The 17,663-nt window shown below is 43.7% G+C and overlaps 1 protein-coding gene across 1 annotated transcript in view; it reads right to left on the minus strand.

Annotated features, from left to right (window-relative positions):
• LOC138295344 (E3 ubiquitin-protein ligase RNF19A-like) overlaps window positions 1-17,663 on the minus strand; it is a 313,219-nt gene that overhangs the window by 276,467 nt on the left and 19,089 nt on the right. Inside the window, exon 2 of the mRNA XM_069233576.1 lies at window positions 1,829-2,705. Coding sequence (XP_069089677.1) covers window positions 1,829-2,313 — 485 coding nt within the window. The 5' untranslated portion in view covers window positions 2,314-2,705. The remainder of the gene's footprint in view (window positions 1-1,828; window positions 2,706-17,663) is intronic.

Below are 17,663 nucleotides of genomic sequence, written 5' to 3' on the forward strand. Positions count from 1 at the left end.
TAATTTCTTTCCTTTATGCTGTCTCACTCCATTTGTTTCTAACTCACTTTTTCTCTGCCCTTTCAATAATTTCTCTTCCTCTCTATAACTCTTTTAGTAAACGTTTAGGTTTTCTTTTGGTCCCCACCCCGCAGCTGTGTGATTGTAGTTTATTCTTGCGGAATTTATTAGTTTCTCCTAACATGTGATGGCCTGTAAGCCCGAGATCAAAGTTAAGGGTCATAAAACAATTTAATCTGATCCTGTATCACCACCATTGTAGCTGGTATACCAGGTGGTTAACTACGCCCTTGGATATCCCTTGCGCCGTATTACGAGTTCTATAGGATGATATGGAATCGTAATAGAGTGGACTTATGTCACTTTTGAGATGGAGTAACCCCCTCTGCCAAACTCTAAATCAGGCCCTTTGTGTGCTTGTCTAGGGCGTTGTAAATCAGAGAGGTAACAGGAAAAAGTTATTCTTCTACATACACAATATCCATCAGTGCCCTTTAGAGAGAACGCTACACACACATTGGAAGCTGCACAGATGTGACATATAAGGCCTGATTACAAATTAGGGGGATGGGTTGAGGGCAGAATTAATGTATATAATTCCGATCCATCTATTCGCGACTGTATGGACCCAACTTGACCAGCTGCTAAAATTGCATGAGGTTTTGCCTGAAACAGCAGCCATGTTTCATCTCCCCATTCCCTGGCCAAGCTTTTCTTTGGCAAGGGGGGAGCATGCAATGCACCCCCTGCCAAAACTGCTCTTTCCTTCTCCTACTTTCCCCCACACAACTAGGAAGTGACTGCTGTCATTTACCATCAGCTCAGAGCAAGGGGTAGATAGCAGTGGTAAACCCCTTGGAAAAGGGAATTCCATGCTAAATTCTGCATGGTAATTCCAGGTCCACATAGTTACTCCCTATTCCAAGGGTTCCACCTCAGAGTAGGAAGAATTCCATGCGGAGATACTGGTTGGTGACAATAATTCCGGTCACTGGGAATCTAAGTATGGAATTCTGCCTAACTCGTAACCAGGGCCATAACTAGGTATCGCAATTGCCACAACAGCTTATGTCCCCCAAACACACCCTTATTTGACAGACAGCACTCAACAACACTTGCCATCACCAGCTTTCATAAACATGCCCACACACACTTACGTGCACACACCTCCACCGGACAATGGGAGTACCTTTTATCCTGGAGAAGCCTAAGAGATTTGGTACAGCCACCCAATCTCACCAGTCAAAAACCAGAAACATACAGAACACCACAACTCATTGAAGTTGACACTACCAAAAGCTCATTTTCACAAGCTAATCAGACTCTAGTCTGCGATGCAAACCTCATAAGCATTTTGGAAGTACATCTTTACATACACAACTATCCACGCTTTCGCACTTCACTTAATGATGTCCACCTGACGCCACCTCTTTGGTACTCTGCCCACTCCCAGTTTATATTGTTCCCCCCTTAGCTACACTGTGACAGGGCACAGGGGGAACCCATCAGCCTACAACACCTCATACCACTTCCCATTTATGGAAGTCCTGATACATTTTATGGACCATTGGATGCTGTTGGTATGTCTATGTTTACCTGCATGATGTGATTATAGTAAATGTACCTGAGAATGATATACCCTATGGCAACTGTTGTAAATGTTACAAAACCGAATAAAAAACTATTAAAAAAAATAAGCATTTTGGATTTCAGCCCAGACCACCAGGATTGGTTCAATACCTTGTCACAGGAAGACTGTGCACTCTACAACGCTAAACAAAAGGATGTAACATTCATTGAGAATTGTTAATGGTTGGACAATTCCTACCTGCAGTCTGGGGCTGGGCACCATCGGCTGTCAGGGTCAGATGCCAGTAGCCTGCGCAGCAGGTACTCTTCATAGCGCTCCAGCAGGATGTTATCCGTGAGCAGCTGGTGTACGTCCCAGGGGTGCAGTGCCTCTGGGCACTGCGGGCAGGCAATCTCCACCCGGCTCTCCATGATCTCAATCCGCAGGTACTGCTGCAGGCAGTCAAGGCAGCTCAGGTGTTGGCACGAGGAGAGGGTTGGGAAGGCGTTCCGTGGCTGCGGTAAGAGGCACAGTGGACACTCCAGGACATCTGTCAGAGGGGCACTGCCCAAAACGTGGTACGACGGCGCCACTCCCTCACTGGGGGTCAGTGTTAAGTGGATCTCCTCTTGGCTCTTTGTCACTGTCCTCTCCTCCCCCCCTGCAGGCTCTCGCTTGGACTTGGGCTTTCGCCCAAAGAAGCCCAAGATGCTGAGCTGGGGAGACTGCTTAGGCCTCTTCATGGTAAGCAGGAGGTTTTCCACCAGCACAGCCGTGAATGAGTGGGCGATGGAAGAAGCCAGGCCTTGGCAAGCTGGTAAATCCTAGAGCCGACCTAATCCACAATGCAAAGTAGGTGATGAGCCAGAAGGGGCAACATATTAATAAGATTTTAATTCTAATTAAACCTGTGATGGCAAGCGAGGATCAAAAGATGACTTCTCCTTGGAGGGCACAATCCTTGCACTGACAATTCCTACTGCACAATAAACTCTTTGTCCTTGAAGTAAGCCATGTCATCCACGGATCTCCTGTTCAATCTGATTTTCACTTGACGGGATCGTCCCCTTTGGAGCGCCATAGATTCGGCATCCATAGGACCATTGCTTCTCTCACCTTCAACCACAACCAAAACCTGGGGAGACAGGAAAGCAAAAATAAGTGTCCACGTTGTAGAACTTACTAGAGGGGAACCACCTGCTTCTAAGTGCTGCAAGTTTTGGCCCATGGATAAAATGAAATAAAAGGGAAAAGCAGTTTTGTCAGAAAGCATGTAGCTCAAGCTGGTGCTGATACAGCCCCAAGGCTCAAAGTTCTATATGCAGTCCATTTTTATTTTTAGATTTGGGTCAAATTGATTTCATGAGTATATTTGGGATATGTGGGATTCCCAGGGGATTTTGGCTCAGCCCTCTCACCAAAGGATAGGTGCAGATACCCTTGTGGTTCTGTTCTTAATGTAAATGATTCTAAGGTGCTAACATCTATATTTGCAATAGTGGCTGCACTTCTACAATGCAATCTAGTGACAAAACCATGGAAAAAAGTTAAACTCTTAGCTATAATTTGGTTGCGATACAATTATCATACTCTAAAATACAATAACCAGGAACATACCATCCTGTATGGAATTAGCATTACCCTTGAATTAGCATGATCCAAATAAATTTACTTTGATTAAACCTCCTTTGCAAACGTAACATTTTATTCAGTTATTATTTTCCCAATAACAGAATACTCTTCTTTGCAAACTACTGTTCTTCTCCTCTTCTTTCTCCTTTAATCTGTCCTTGATTCACTTCCCTTTATGACATATTCGTCTTACTTTACTCCTTTACATTTACTTGTCTTTTTATTTCACTCTCTTCTTTAACTCTAGTATTTCCCTTTTCTGTCAGTCTCATATCTCTGTTAATCCATACTTCTTAGATTCTCTTCCAACTCTTCACTTTCTGCTCTGCCTGCTACCTACCTCCGTACCTTCCACTCTATTCTCTTTCTTCAGCCTTGTGCCTCTTCCTCTTTAACCTTGCCCCTCTTTCTTGCTTCTTCATACTCTCTTCACCACCCACGTTTTCATTAGCTTTACTCACCACCCTCCTTCCCCTCAGCCCAGTTTGGAGGGCCAGGCCTACCTTCAAACCACCAAAGCCAGCTTCTTTAATATGTCACCACAAATGTCCTCAAGGTGGCACCAGATTCAACAAATAATCTGATTGTTTGGGTAGTATGAAAGCTCAAGTGGCAAACTTTCATTTTGACCGTGTCTGAAAACCCTTGCACCAAAACAGCCAGTTGTATCTTCCTTATTGCTGTCATTCCCTCTTTTCCATGAAATCACCTACTGCGTTCTCCGTTCTTCAAGACCCCTATTCCCTCTTCAGCAGTCATTTGCTCCCTATCAGGTGTTTCCTTCACTTTCCTCCATTAGCCATTTTCCCATTCTCTGCCTCCTCGACTATACCCTTGTTCCAATATCCTTATCTTCACACTCTCTCTTCTTTTTATCCACCCCTCCGCGTTGTATCTTCCTCTTATTCTCCCTTTTTGCCTCACTCCCCACTCTCTCCTCCCATTTCTCTCTCACTCCTTGTCTGCTCTTTGCCTGCACCAGCTTCTGTTCCCATTCCCCTAACGCATCCACCACTCTCTTTCCTTCAAACCTCTTCTGAACAGGTAGACGAGGGAGAAAAGAAGAAGACACTGTACGATGAAAAGACAAAAGATGGAAATGAAGGGAAGCTGGAAGAGATTACACTATGAGGATATTAGTAAAGGCAAGAGGTATATAGAACCTAAATAGATTTAAAAAGAGAAAAGTAAATAAACCGAAATAAAAACATAAACAAAATTAGGGTACCAGGTTAGATATATGTTCTTAGTGGATATTTATAGTATGGATCTTTATGATAAAAACAACTCATGACACAAACAGTTGAACACAGTCACAGAATCAAATGTGCACATTAAAATAATAATTAAAGTTATTCCAGATATGTTAAAATGTATACAACTGAGCTTTATGTCCATGAAAGTTATTCCCAAATTAGCCACCAGGTTCAATCAATGAGCCTCATATGCTGAGGGATACAGTATGCATGTATGAATGTAGCGAGCACTATTCAGGGTCACAGACAAGTGTAAAGTCAATGAGTGATAAGCGAGGTAGCCGGTTTGTGGACTGTTAATGAGTACACAGATGGAAAAGGACTGCTGCCTTGTATTTTCCTTCTTATACTTCTTAGTCTGCAGTCTGATTGAGTTCTGGCTAGGGGTGTGCCAGCACCACCAGTTATGGTAAACATGGCTGTCATAATGACTTTGTAAAGGATGCAGCTGGTTTTGTAGATGGTGTTGGCCGGAAGGGGGAGCCAATGAAGCTCCATCGGGGTGGGGGCGATGTGATCATATTTCTTGAGGCCCTAGATGGGACCTGCTGCCGCATCTAGGATTGACCTAATGGGTGCTAGTTCTGATTCTTGGACTTGGTCTTGGACTATGTACTGTTTAAAAACACAAAAATGCCACCTGGATGCAGTGTCAGACTAGTACAGATGCAATATGGCTTTTATAGAAGCATTGCTCCTCGGGGTACTCTAGGATAGCCCAACTTAAATGAATGGAACAGGGAATTGCCACCCTCCAGTTGTAAGAGTACATGATCTTGAACAGTAACTAAACCAGCATGAAAAGACTTGCACACAGATGAAACAAGTGATTAGACAAATGAAAACAGCTGGGAGGAGTTGAAGTCCAGAAAGTACATACAACAGAAAAAGCATCTGCTGTTCAACAGAGACATGGGCAGAGCCCAAAGGATTTTTAGATGTATACATATTGCTCCTAAATTGAAAGCCCTATCTACATTCCCTGCAGCCTTCTAATGTTATTGTACAAAAGCATATAGCATCACCCAGCAAGAGCACAGAGGGAGTTTTATTTATATACGTACTTTTTAAAGACACAAAAATGCCACCTGGATGCAGTGTCACACTGGTACACATGCAATATGTGTTTTATAGAAGCAATGATCCTTGTGGTACTTTAGAATAGCTCACATTAAATGAATTTTGGCATATTTTCATTCAATATTTATCGAATAAGATAAGCTTTTATTTTATTGTGTACTGTGGAGAATCCCATCTGCTAGCATCTGAGTGAGTGGGAATCCTTCAGCACCACGCATTGTCTGTAAGTCATGCTGGTATAATATGTGCCTGTCATTTCCAGTGTTCTTCAGTAGTTCATCTTCCCCTCCCTCTGGAGAGAGAACTGGTCTGTAATCACAGTTGAGCGTGCATGGTAGGTGAGTCCAGAGGTTGTCATGGGAACACATACGACACAATGATTGGAGGACCTGGCACCCTATCTCTTATTTGCCAACATCTGGAACACAATTAGACTTTAAAAGAGAAAGGTGGATTATCGTTTGTGGCTTGCATTAGAGTGAAACACATTATAAGGAAAAGACAGTAAATATACCTACAAATATAGCAAATGTTTGCCACAAAGTCAGGGTCTACAATTCTAGGATGCTCAGACAGAGTAGCCACTGTGCTAATTAAAGCATAAATGCCAATAGGATGCTGAAGAGTGTGCGTCAGGACCCGCAATATTAAAATTAACATTTACTGATGAGTGACAATAAGATGAAATGTGCATAAGAAGTCCAGTATTAGCCAAGCACTGTTGACAATAATTAGAATTCTGTCTGACACCCATCACCCCAGTATGCTAAAACTATACACTTGCACCAGAATTCTTAGGGGGCAAGCTGCTGGGTCAAATAAGGGGTAAGTGCCAGCATGCAGAGGAGTGCAGCAGGAACCTGCACTGATGACAGATCAACGTTAGCCACTCAAATCAATAGGGCTGTGCTTCAACTGAAGATGGGTGAACACGGGTAAGGATCTCTGGAGGCAGGCGGGTACATATGTTGAAATACATAATACCACGTAGATCGGTCCAGCAGTTATCTAATCATGCATGTGAGGCAGTGCCACACCAGGAGCTGGATTATCAACTCAGTCTCTGGATAATGACTCCTGGGTCCAACTCACAGATACAGAATCCACAGGAAACACAGGGGACAGATTTCCAAGGCCCTAGCTCCACCAGAATATCACTTTTAGTGGCGCTCCGGTGGCACTATTCACTGCACCATATTTACAAGGAGGCAGTAATTCACTTTTTGTGGCTTAACACCTCCTTGTAAGTATGGGCCCCTCTGATGCAGTTTTCTGCAGCAGAGAGTCATATAATGGGTGTTGCTTTGGCCGTTCCACCGCAACACCCATTGCTTTTGATGCTGCCCCAGATTTACAAGAATTCGTGGCAGGGCCAAAAACTAACGACCGTTAGCATGGCGCAACGTGGAGGAATACTTTTATTCCTCCTCGATTTTGCTTATTTATTGTGTGCTGCGTTCTACAGCACACATAGAAAGAGCAAAAGGACATCACTGATTGTTTATGTGCAGGAAAGTGTCCCTTCCTTCACATAAACAATCATTCAAAAATGATGATTTCGTACTTCTATGTGTGCTGCATTCTGCAGCACAATTAGAAGTGCCAAATCACCATTGTAGATTGTTTATGTGCAGGAAGGGACACGTTTCTGCGCATAAACAATCACACCCTTCAACCCAGACACCCTTGCACTATGGTGCAAGGATGCCTGCATTGGCAGCTAAATTTAGCGCCAGGGAAAACACAGGGGTGCGCTGTATTTCTGTAAATACGGCGCATTCCAGCTTTTTAAAAGTGGCGCAGTGCGGCGCTGCAAATTTTGTCGCAGCGCCACTCTGCACCACTTTTTTGTAAGTCTGGGCGTTGGTGTCACACAGAAAACCATAACAAGACATGACATCAGGACAAGGGAGGAACCAAGAGACTGACACAAAATGCAACACACCCCCCTGCTATAGTAGCAGCCAAAAACCACTGCACCCCACTCTGCAAGCAAAACATGCTTAAACAACTATGGAAGCCAATGTAGTCCTAACGCTGATGTACAAACAGCCACAGCAAGGCCCTTCTCAAGGAACAACGCTCTGACCATGTTGAATAGCTACACCCTGCATCACACTTTTAACAGAGTGGAAACCTCTGTCCTCAGCCAGCCAATTACCACCCTGAAAAGACTGCCATTGCAGGATAGAGTCTGCATCCTAATGAACAGCCCTTCTGCAAGCACGCTATCCTATACCAGAGTGTATCAGAAGGCAGACACAGTCGGAGACGGCCACCACCTGACCAGCCGAACACAGAAATAAATCACCAGCACATCTGGCCAAGCTCAATTCTGAACTAAACGTCAAAACATAAACTGACTTACCAACCTGTGGGCACATCTCACACCATGTCCCTAAAAGACACTTGGATAATCCTGAAACATACTACAACTCCTACAGTCATACTAACCTTATATAGCCAATGTCAAGACGCACAATTACAAAAACCTGAGTGTTATAATTAAAACTTACACCTGTCTCCTATACTGTACAGTGCAAACACCAACTACAACTGACTAACAATGACCTCATTTGAATAAAACAATGCTAAGGCCCCTAAACAGTATAAACATACCTAAATAAAATAGGCAATGACCTTTCAACCCAGGAACTGTTCACATAAGTACAGGCACAAAAGACAACTACATTAAGCAATCAAGCTCACCAACATGCAGTAATGTAGTAAAACATCAGCTGGAAATGAACTACACACACCCAGATGTGCAACAAACAGGCTAAACAGCCTGCAAGGATTCTCTATGCAGTCTAAGTAGAGTGTTATAAATAAACACAGGTTTAAAACTCCTTAGGTACCTTCTCTGCATTCATACCCTGTAACACCTTTTACCTAACAGCTGCTGCCCTGTAAAGCTCTCAAGTTATGATTGGGAAGGAACCCTTCACTAGCACTTCTTCGAGCAGCTCATTAGCGCCAAACACTTTAATCACAGCCATAACAAATTTCCAGTATGACATTTTCCCCAGTATCCCATACATAGTGTGCTGTCCTTCAAAAACTGTAAGAAAGCAACATTACTCACAAACTATATTACTCTTTTGTAAGTCTGTATACAAAACATACATTGTCATGGAAGCAGTTCTGATCTGATTACCCTTCTAGAAATGACAACCCACTCTCTGTTGCCACAAAGCCTCCAGCTATGACCCTGATGGATAGTTATTTCTCCTTGTTTCCAGAGTAACCAGTACTATCCCTTCCATCATTACTGGAGTCCTACAGAAGAAAGCCCTTTTTAGGTTGATGCCTAACATACAGTGCAGCTGCCTGGTTTGGGGACATTCAGAAAGCTCCCCTGGGAATGCATCCTACCCACTGTTTACCATTGGCTTTGTAGTTTATAACTCAAATGTGCTTGCTTTCTATTTGCTGGTTCTATTGGTTTTAAGCTGTCCAGCTCGAGTTTGTCCCTTCCCTTGTCCAAACATTACTTACTGTAATCATTCGCCAGTGCTCGATTTCTGTAAACAGGCCTTTAAATCTTGTCCTTATCTTGTCACATTTGCTGTACATTCAAAGACAGAGGTCAAACGTCGGACTCTGTCTTCCAGGGAACTTGGTGTTTACTTTTCTTTCTATGACTTCAAAGTGAGTGGATGTATGTGACAATCATTCTGGCTCCAGGGAAGTGCTTGAGGGACCCTGTATGATGTTATTTCATTTGTAGCACACAACAAAATTTAAATGTCTGTAAATGAACTGTGCAGATATTTCAGAATCAGAATAGCCCAAATGAAGCACAGTTTTTGGTAATTCTGAAGTGCGGTGGAAACAAATATTTTGAAACAAACAAAACAAATTAATACACTATCTATATGCCTGAATCTGTAAATCTTTTCCAAAAAAATCCAGAACACTCTGGGAAGAACCTTCTTTGGCCTCAAACAATTCGATTCTGAATATCCAGGACTCCTATCACACTGTAATACTGGCATTACCAAAGATCACGAATATCCAGGGTGTAAATGCTTTGTTTTACATTTTTGACAGTACTCTTTTCCAGTCAATGAAATTGGACAGCTAAGCTCCACCGAAAGCATCCGAGGCTTCGCTCAGTGAAGAATATTTACATACTATTACTGACTCTGTACACGGATCTTTAGAGTGCCCAGAAGGAGCAGGACCTCTCTGCCCCAAACACCCCTTGCATCCATCTATCCCACACTTCAACCTTCTTCAGAAAGAGACTTAAGACATGTCTTGTGAGCAACACCATTTAAGTCCATGGTCCACTCATTCCTTCCCTGTGAGGTCCTACCCCAGGGCATCCTGTGTCAGGGTATTCTCTGTGCTATATAAATTTGACTTATTCATTCTTTCATCCAACTGGTGGGCATCCTTAGTATTGAATAGGCAATATTGTGACACCCTGCTATCAGAGACAAAACGGTTGATGATCAAACTATTGAAAGGTATATATGTGTAGATTTTCTATTCCTAACTCCACATAAATGTAGCTTGATTGCACATATATCTTTAAGGCACATGGTTGTGGAGTAAAAAAGGGTAAATCTATTTTTTTCTATATGCACTTACCTTTCAATAGTTTGTCCCTCAATATTTTGTCTATGACATTAATGTGCCATGATATTGTTGTACTCAGTATTCCAGAATACAATCCTAAAGCTTCATATGCCCAGTGCAATACAGACTCAACTGTGCAGATTGGGCATGATCTGCCCACTGCAGCTAACACTTGTGTCTCCCCCGACCCTCCGGAAGCAAGTCAAAGTCCACGGGAGGGACAAGTGCTGGTAGTCCCCACTGGTTTCTCTTCCAAAGCTCCTGTTTTGGGGTGAGCCCTATAGCTGAGAAAGGAGGTTTCTGATTGCAGAGCCAAAGTGGGAGTTTTGTCTAGCTGCACGGAAGCTGCGTTGTTTGTGCTGCCATTGCCTTTTCCCATCTTTTGTTTTTTAATTTTTATTGGATTTTGCAAAGGCAGTAAAGTAGCATGCAGCTTTACACTTCATACCTGTGACAGAAACTGCATGCAGACATTGCAAACAGCATAATGGCAGGAGTTTCCGGTTCGTTACATTCAATTAGAACATTTGTAACCTGTGAAACATCAGAACGCTGGACCCCCGTTACTCATCCGTCTGAACACATCTGTGAGTCGAACCACCTCAGTTGTATGCCCGCCTCCCCAGAGGTGCCCCACTGCAAACATTATCTTCATGAGAGCCCCCACCTCCCTTGACACATGACGGACAACCACGAGCGGTGGGTAGGCAGGAGTGATCACGTAGCGGAGTACAGCCACTAGTAGGCCCAGTCCAACTGTACTGTACAACATTGCTCCATGAACCCCCTGTTTAGCCATCCATAGCATCCTTGATACCTGTAGACAGCACGGCATGTCACCCCACAAGGCTGCAATGGGAACCTTGTGCATCCCTCTCACCTCCTCCCGCCTCAGCGCCATCCCCTCGGCCTTGCCCCACTTTAGTGTTGCGGCTCGCTAGTGCCGTAGATTCGGGAGTGTGGCCACGTTTCAGTGCATTGCTATGGAAAGGCAAGCTATCAATAAAGCTAAGTCCAGAAAGTGATTAGTTGCCTTTTGTATTTTCTTACGCCAAAATAGGTCAAGTAACGCCCCTTCCAGAGACAAGAGCCCAGTGTGGCCCGTCACTTCCGAGAGCGCCTCCGTGACTTCCATCCACCATGCCTCAACTACTGGCCAGCCCCAGAACATGTGCGCCATGTTGGTATTGGGGTACGGCATCTAGGGCAGTGGGAGAGGACCCATACATTTTATGGAGGCTTGCCAGTTTTGGATAGGCCCTCTGAAGAATATTGTACTGGATATATTGAAACGTAGCATTACGGGACAGTTTCCGCGGGTACTGTAATGCACTGTCCCATTCTTGCCTTTTCTTATCTTGATGGTAGAGTTTCACTCTCTGGGGACCTCCTTCCCTGTCTATGCAACAGATCTGGTAGAGCTCTTTCAGAAAAACTTTCTGAAGTTCAAGTCTTGTTCCTTATTTTAGTCATCACTTTTTTTGTTTTTCTTATTTTGATGCTCTATGTATGACAGGTGTGCCCATGTGTGGGTGCCTTACCTCACTGTGCGTAGAACTGAAGCTACAACCAACTACTGACTCTCAGCAGGCTAAAATAGGTATGAGGTTGACTTCAGTTCATGTTCACAGAAATGTATTTTTCTTATAATGTTCCTAAATTGGTGACACACTTCAAAGTTGATGTTTGGACCAGTTTTACTTAAAGTGTGTTCTCTTATTTAAAAATTGTTTCTAGGTGATTCTTGGCATTTAGTGTATTGTTCACGTACAGATGCTTGCCCTGAAGAAGCTGTCCGGTCACAAACACATGCTGAAACTGCGATATTGCAAACTAGTAATAATCTCCAGCATTTAATAGTTGGTTCATGTACCTCAGGCTGACTTTGTCACCGCTCGAAGACAGTCATCACACCGCCAAGGCGATGGTGCAGGTTCACAGGCTTAACACTCATGCTGACATCGCTTGCAGATTGGTTTTGCAACAGCAATGCAGGGATACAGGCTCACAGACCTAACTCTGAAGTCCGTATCGCTCACAGATTTTCAAAACAGCAGTGCATTGATGCTGACAAGTGACTTCAAGCTGGTGTTACTGGTAAACAGACACACAGGTTTTTTCAAGCTAACGTTATTGTCATTTGAAATTATAAACCACCAGTCAAGCGTCTAGCAGATGCGGCACCTGATACTGGTAGGCTAGATCCTTCTAAACACCTCACGGCAACACTGTGTAATGCTGTACTTAGACTGTGGGATGAAAAGGCCGGGTCCCTACACGCAAGGCAGTCTATTCACTTTTTTTCAGATGCAGCTGCAACAAAGTCTTTTCAATAGCCCTCAAGAGAAGACAGTCAAAAGTTCTGCCTCTGGTCTGCGACCCGACCCTTCCTGTGCGCAGGTGTCCATAGCTTCCTCAGGTAGATGTTGTTCCCGCGGGCAAATCAAACAGATCAGCTTATATCCAAGACAGAGGTGGTTGGCCTTCAATCAGGTGCAAATTCAAAGTTGCCTCCAAACGTTTGGTGAAGCCATTCATGTCAAAATGCAGTTGACCTTCAGGTGGCATGGGCAGCAAAAAAACGATGGATTAAACCCAGATCTGTGACTGGGGGTGAATGTTTGACAATGTTCAGCATTCCGTCCATCACTTGTTGTTTTTGCATTTTTCACCCTAAGTGGGAAGGGTATGCCCAGACGTGGGTCCCGTGCTTCCCATGCCACTGGATTCAAGCTAGCCTGGCTGATGAGGGGTGAAACCCCGAAACCGGTCCCAGGATGCTTGTTTCCAGTCCAGGGAAGACCTGGCCTAGCAGTTCGGGCTGGACTGTTCCCATGGGGAACAGGGTCAAGACTGATTTGCATATGGCTGGGTCCAAACTGGAATGTTATGGGCAGCAAAAAAACGATGGATTAAACCCAGATCTGTGACTGGGGGTGAATGTTTGACAATGTTCAGCATTCCGTCCATCACTTGTTGTTTTTGCATTTTTCGCCCTAAGTGGGAAGGGTATGCCCAGACGTGGGTCCCGTGCTTCCCATGCCACTGGATTCAAGCTAGCCTGGCTGATCAGGGGTGAAACCCCGAAACCGGTCCCAGGATGCTTGTTTCCAGTCCAGGGAAGACCTGGCCTAGCAGTTCGGGCTGGACTGTTCCCATGGGGAACAGGGTCAAGACTGATTTGCATATGGCTGGGTCCAAACTGGAATGGCATGGGCAGCAAAAAAACGATGGATTAAACCCAGATCTGTGACTGGGGGTGAATGTTTGACAATGTTCAGCATTCCGTCCATCACTTGTTGTTTTTGCATTTTTCGCCCTAAGTGGGAAGGGTATGCCCAGACGTGGGTCCCGTGCTTCCCATGCCACTGGATTCAAGCTAGCCTGGCTGATCAGGGGTGAAACCCCAAAACCGGTCCCAGGATGCTTGTTTCCAGTCCAGGGAAGACCTGGCCTAGCAGTTCGGGCTGGACTGTTCCCATGGGGAACAGGGTCAAGACTGATTTGCATATGGCTGGGTCCAAACTGGAATGGCATGGGCAGCAAAAAAACGATGGATTAAACCCAGATCTGTGACTGGGGGTGAATGTTTGACAATGTTCAGCATTCCGTCCATCACTTGTTGTTTTTGCGTTGACCTTCAGGTGGGCCACAGATCTATGGCCACCAGTTTCAGGGGAACTGTCATGCTAAGGTGCCTATTTGAATCTAGGTGACCTGCGGCTGATCAGGGCTCTTGACTCTCCAGCAGACAGGATGTAGGATTCAGTGGTTGAACTGGAAGACCGGTCTCTTTGTCTAAGTTGTGCAGTTCCTTGCTCAGTCCATAGCCAGAGTCTTTGTTTCTCTCTTTCAATGCCATGTCTGCAACCTTTTCTCCCGGTCTTTGAGAGTTATTTACACAATAGTGATCTAGGACAGGATAATTGTAAATAGATTTCCCATGCATTTCCAAAGATTGACACCAGCCTTGGAGGTCTGTTCTCTGAGAATGAGAAAAGTGCTAACGCATCCACCATGTCATGGTCTACTAGACATCATTTGTTTTTGCCATGGAAGAAACAGCTGGTTCGGCAAAGATACGTGGCCAAAGCAACTGGGCCAGGAACACCTGGGCTGCTGGAGGTGAGAAGGTAATGCCTCCCCTGTATTACCTCTTTGGAACCCTCAAACCTCCCCCCTCCCAACCACCAAGCCCTAGAAATGGACACAAATAAATGTGCTGTAGGGAATGTTTGCTCAGAGGCAATTGTGCAAGTTCAGGTTAGATCTTCTTTACGAGTTACACAGTTGTATCATGATTGATTGAGATGCATCTGTGGGTCAGAGATACTCTGAAGCTTGTCCTTCCACTTCCAGCTTTGTGGCACCTGGTGTAGTCCTGCTGGAGGGTCATTGTTTCCACCAGGATCCTGAGTAATTCTTTTTTGTAAACCGCCTGGGTGAAACTAATCACCTCTGGGTGACCACCTGAGAGATTTAAGTAGCAGCTACTTGGCGGCATGCTTCATGTGATTAGCTAAAAACCATTTGTGACCTACTCTCCAAGAATGTGTAGTACTCTTAACAGGATTAAGTAAAATAAAAAACAACTCTTGGGACAAACTCTACCGGGGAGTTGCCTGTGTGTGAATCTTGATTGTGCTTTCTAATCTGTGATGTCACAGTGGACAGGGCTCTTCTCCCGGTGCATGACTTCTCCCATGAACAGGTTGCTCACCCAGTATCCCTGGACCTAGACTGGGGGAGACTGAGAGTTCTACTGGGTTGTGAGAAGAAGAATGAGACCCCCTTGGTGCTCTTGTCTCAGTGCCCCTAGAAGAGGGTCCTACAACAATGAGGGTCCATTGCAATGGAAGAAGTAGTTGATTGAGTAGAAAAGGTAAGACGGCGCTTTGGATTCATCACTAACATCTCTGAATCTCACTCAATCTCTGACCCTCCACAAAGGTCAGGGTTCTCCGTGTATCCCATTCAATGAAACAAATTTACAAAGTAGACATTACAAAAAAGGGGCCATGGACAAGACATGGACTCGAAGAAAAATACCCAATTGGGGTAGGAAGGGACTCAGCCAGGATAGAGGAGTTTGGATTGTGTGCAGACTGCCCCACATGGCAGCCTCAAACCGGTATCAGTCATTAGGCAGGACATGTCACTGGACAGATTTTAACGAGCAACTCGACATCAGGCCCTCTGTCTTTTTCTCTCATGGGCATTCCCCTGCTTATGTTACATGTATCAATCAATAACAAATGAATATATGTGATTAGTAGAAAACATAAGAATTATGTTCTGCAATGTGATAATAAAGAACTGCTTGAACATATTCACAGTATGTAATCTAAGTTGTGACTGTTTTGTGTTATTTGTTATTGATTTCTGACGAGTTTCCAGAAGGTTGATAACTACGTGTCTTGTTTATTGTTGTTGTACAACAGAACAAGGTCTCACAGACTAAAAATAAGTGAATGGGCATCATGCCACTCTCTCCTAATTGTTTACTATGAGAGTTTCTATAATATTAAAATAATGTTATAAAAGCTGAGCCCAAAGAAAGAGAGTTATAGAGAAGAACTTCATGCCAGGCAACACAAGGACATACTATGCAGAAACATATCTCCGATTCTAATTGAAGGCTACTGGGGAGGCACTTAGCCTTCACATCTTCGCTCACTGAACTTCTCACTGCAGCTGCCTCGAACAACAAGAATAGGAGGCCTTACTGTTATATTGAACATATGCCCTATTGTTCAAACAGGTATGCAAGCATGAAACATCTCAAACTAAAAAAAAAGGTTTAATTTTCTGGTGTGCTAGGAGTAGATTAGTGCCTAGAAGTAGAAGAATGGGACAAGAGTTGCTCCACATGTATAACAACAATCAAGTGGGAGGGGTTCCTCTTCTCCACTCTTTTAGCTGTATTTACAACTTATATTATGTGCATTCGATTAGGGTTTTGCTTTTAAAATAAATATTTAAGAGGTATCCTTCATGTTCAAGTGTCCTTGAGCGTGTTATTCCTTAATAATAGGGGGCTTGTTGTTCCATTATCTCTCTAATGTCTCATGGGATTGATCATTACCAGAAAGACATTGCAATCAAATATTGCTCAGTTGGTTGTAGAATGTTTTTTCTAATTTTGGTTGTCACTTTGACTGAGTCCTTAGTGCAAGGGGGTTTAGAAAACGGAACTCTGTATTTCTGTAAAATCTAGAAAACGTATAATTTGGTGCCGGGCTCTGGGACTCAAATCTTTGAGACTTTTGAGTAATTTTAGTCAAAACTCAAGAAACCAAGTATTACAAGCAGCTGAGTCTGCAGTTGCAATATTTGGTGCCTCGTTCAGCTCAGTTAGGCACTTCGTGTTTGCTGTAGACTTGTCAGGCGCCTTGACTTCCAAAAGGGTTTTCTCAATTTTTATTTCTAATTTTGAATCTCATGTTTACGGAATCTGTCTATAAGAAATGCTGAAACAATATTTCCTTGCTAGGGGTGTCCCTAACTTGGGGTGAGGTAAAATGTCTTGTTAAGTCCCAGGCTGCATATGCATTTAAACTATTTTACTCTTGGGTAGAGCTTGATGCTGCAGATGTCAATACTGGGTACTCTCATATATAGAGGCATGCAGTACCACCTATTTATGTCTCCTATCGTGACCTGGAAGTCATGTTAGGAGATCAACAACTCCAGGTGTGATTTGGTGGTCAGTTACTTCATGTAGTGCAGAACATCAGAATAGGTTGTTGTGTAGCCATTTTAGTTTCATACACGTTATTTTAGCAAATTAAGCATGCCACTGTGCACTTTAACCCAGATATATTTTATTCAGCTTCGTTTTATTATTTTAACAATAACCACATTTGCGGTCGTGTTTTATTTTCTCTTTATCTAGCTGTTCTTTGCCTAGGTCAGAACTGCGTTCTTAAACAAGACATTTCTTTCACTCTGTGCTTTCTCAAGGCTGCAGTAAGATAGGTTGCCGGCAAAAGTGGTACGCTTTGTCTCTAATGTTCACAGAAACATACACACTCTTATGTAGGGATCCTTTCTTGGAACATCAGCTGTTTTATTATAAAAACACTACTTTGGCCAATGTACGTTAGAGGGAGATTCCAGCCAGATGACCACGACTGTATGCTGATCGCTGAACGCTTCGCTACAGCTGCTTATGTAGACTACAGGCCTCTTGCTCAGGTATGAGACATGATGTCTTCCCAGGGGAACCTGAAGGGCAGAATTAGAGCTTAACATGCTGTGCTCTAACATGGCGTAGGTAGGAATTATTTTAATGATTCTAGTGACAATATGGTAGCGTTATTTTTATGTTTCACTCTCATTGTCACAATGTTAATCCTGTCATGCTTCATCGTCCTAGTTCTTGCAACGCATGCTTTATTATCTAAGATGCAGTTACTTCAATAAAACCTTACTGAACTATATTCTGCCTCTGATCATCCTTGCATACGTGAGACTAATGTAACCGAGAGAAATGGATGAGATCTGAGTGACCAGGAATACCCTGAGGAGTCAATTGT

The sequence above is a fragment of the Pleurodeles waltl genome, chromosome 5, assembly GCF_031143425.1.
Source record: "Pleurodeles waltl isolate 20211129_DDA chromosome 5, aPleWal1.hap1.20221129, whole genome shotgun sequence".
Classification (NCBI taxonomy): Eukaryota; Metazoa; Chordata; class Amphibia; order Caudata; family Salamandridae; genus Pleurodeles; species Pleurodeles waltl.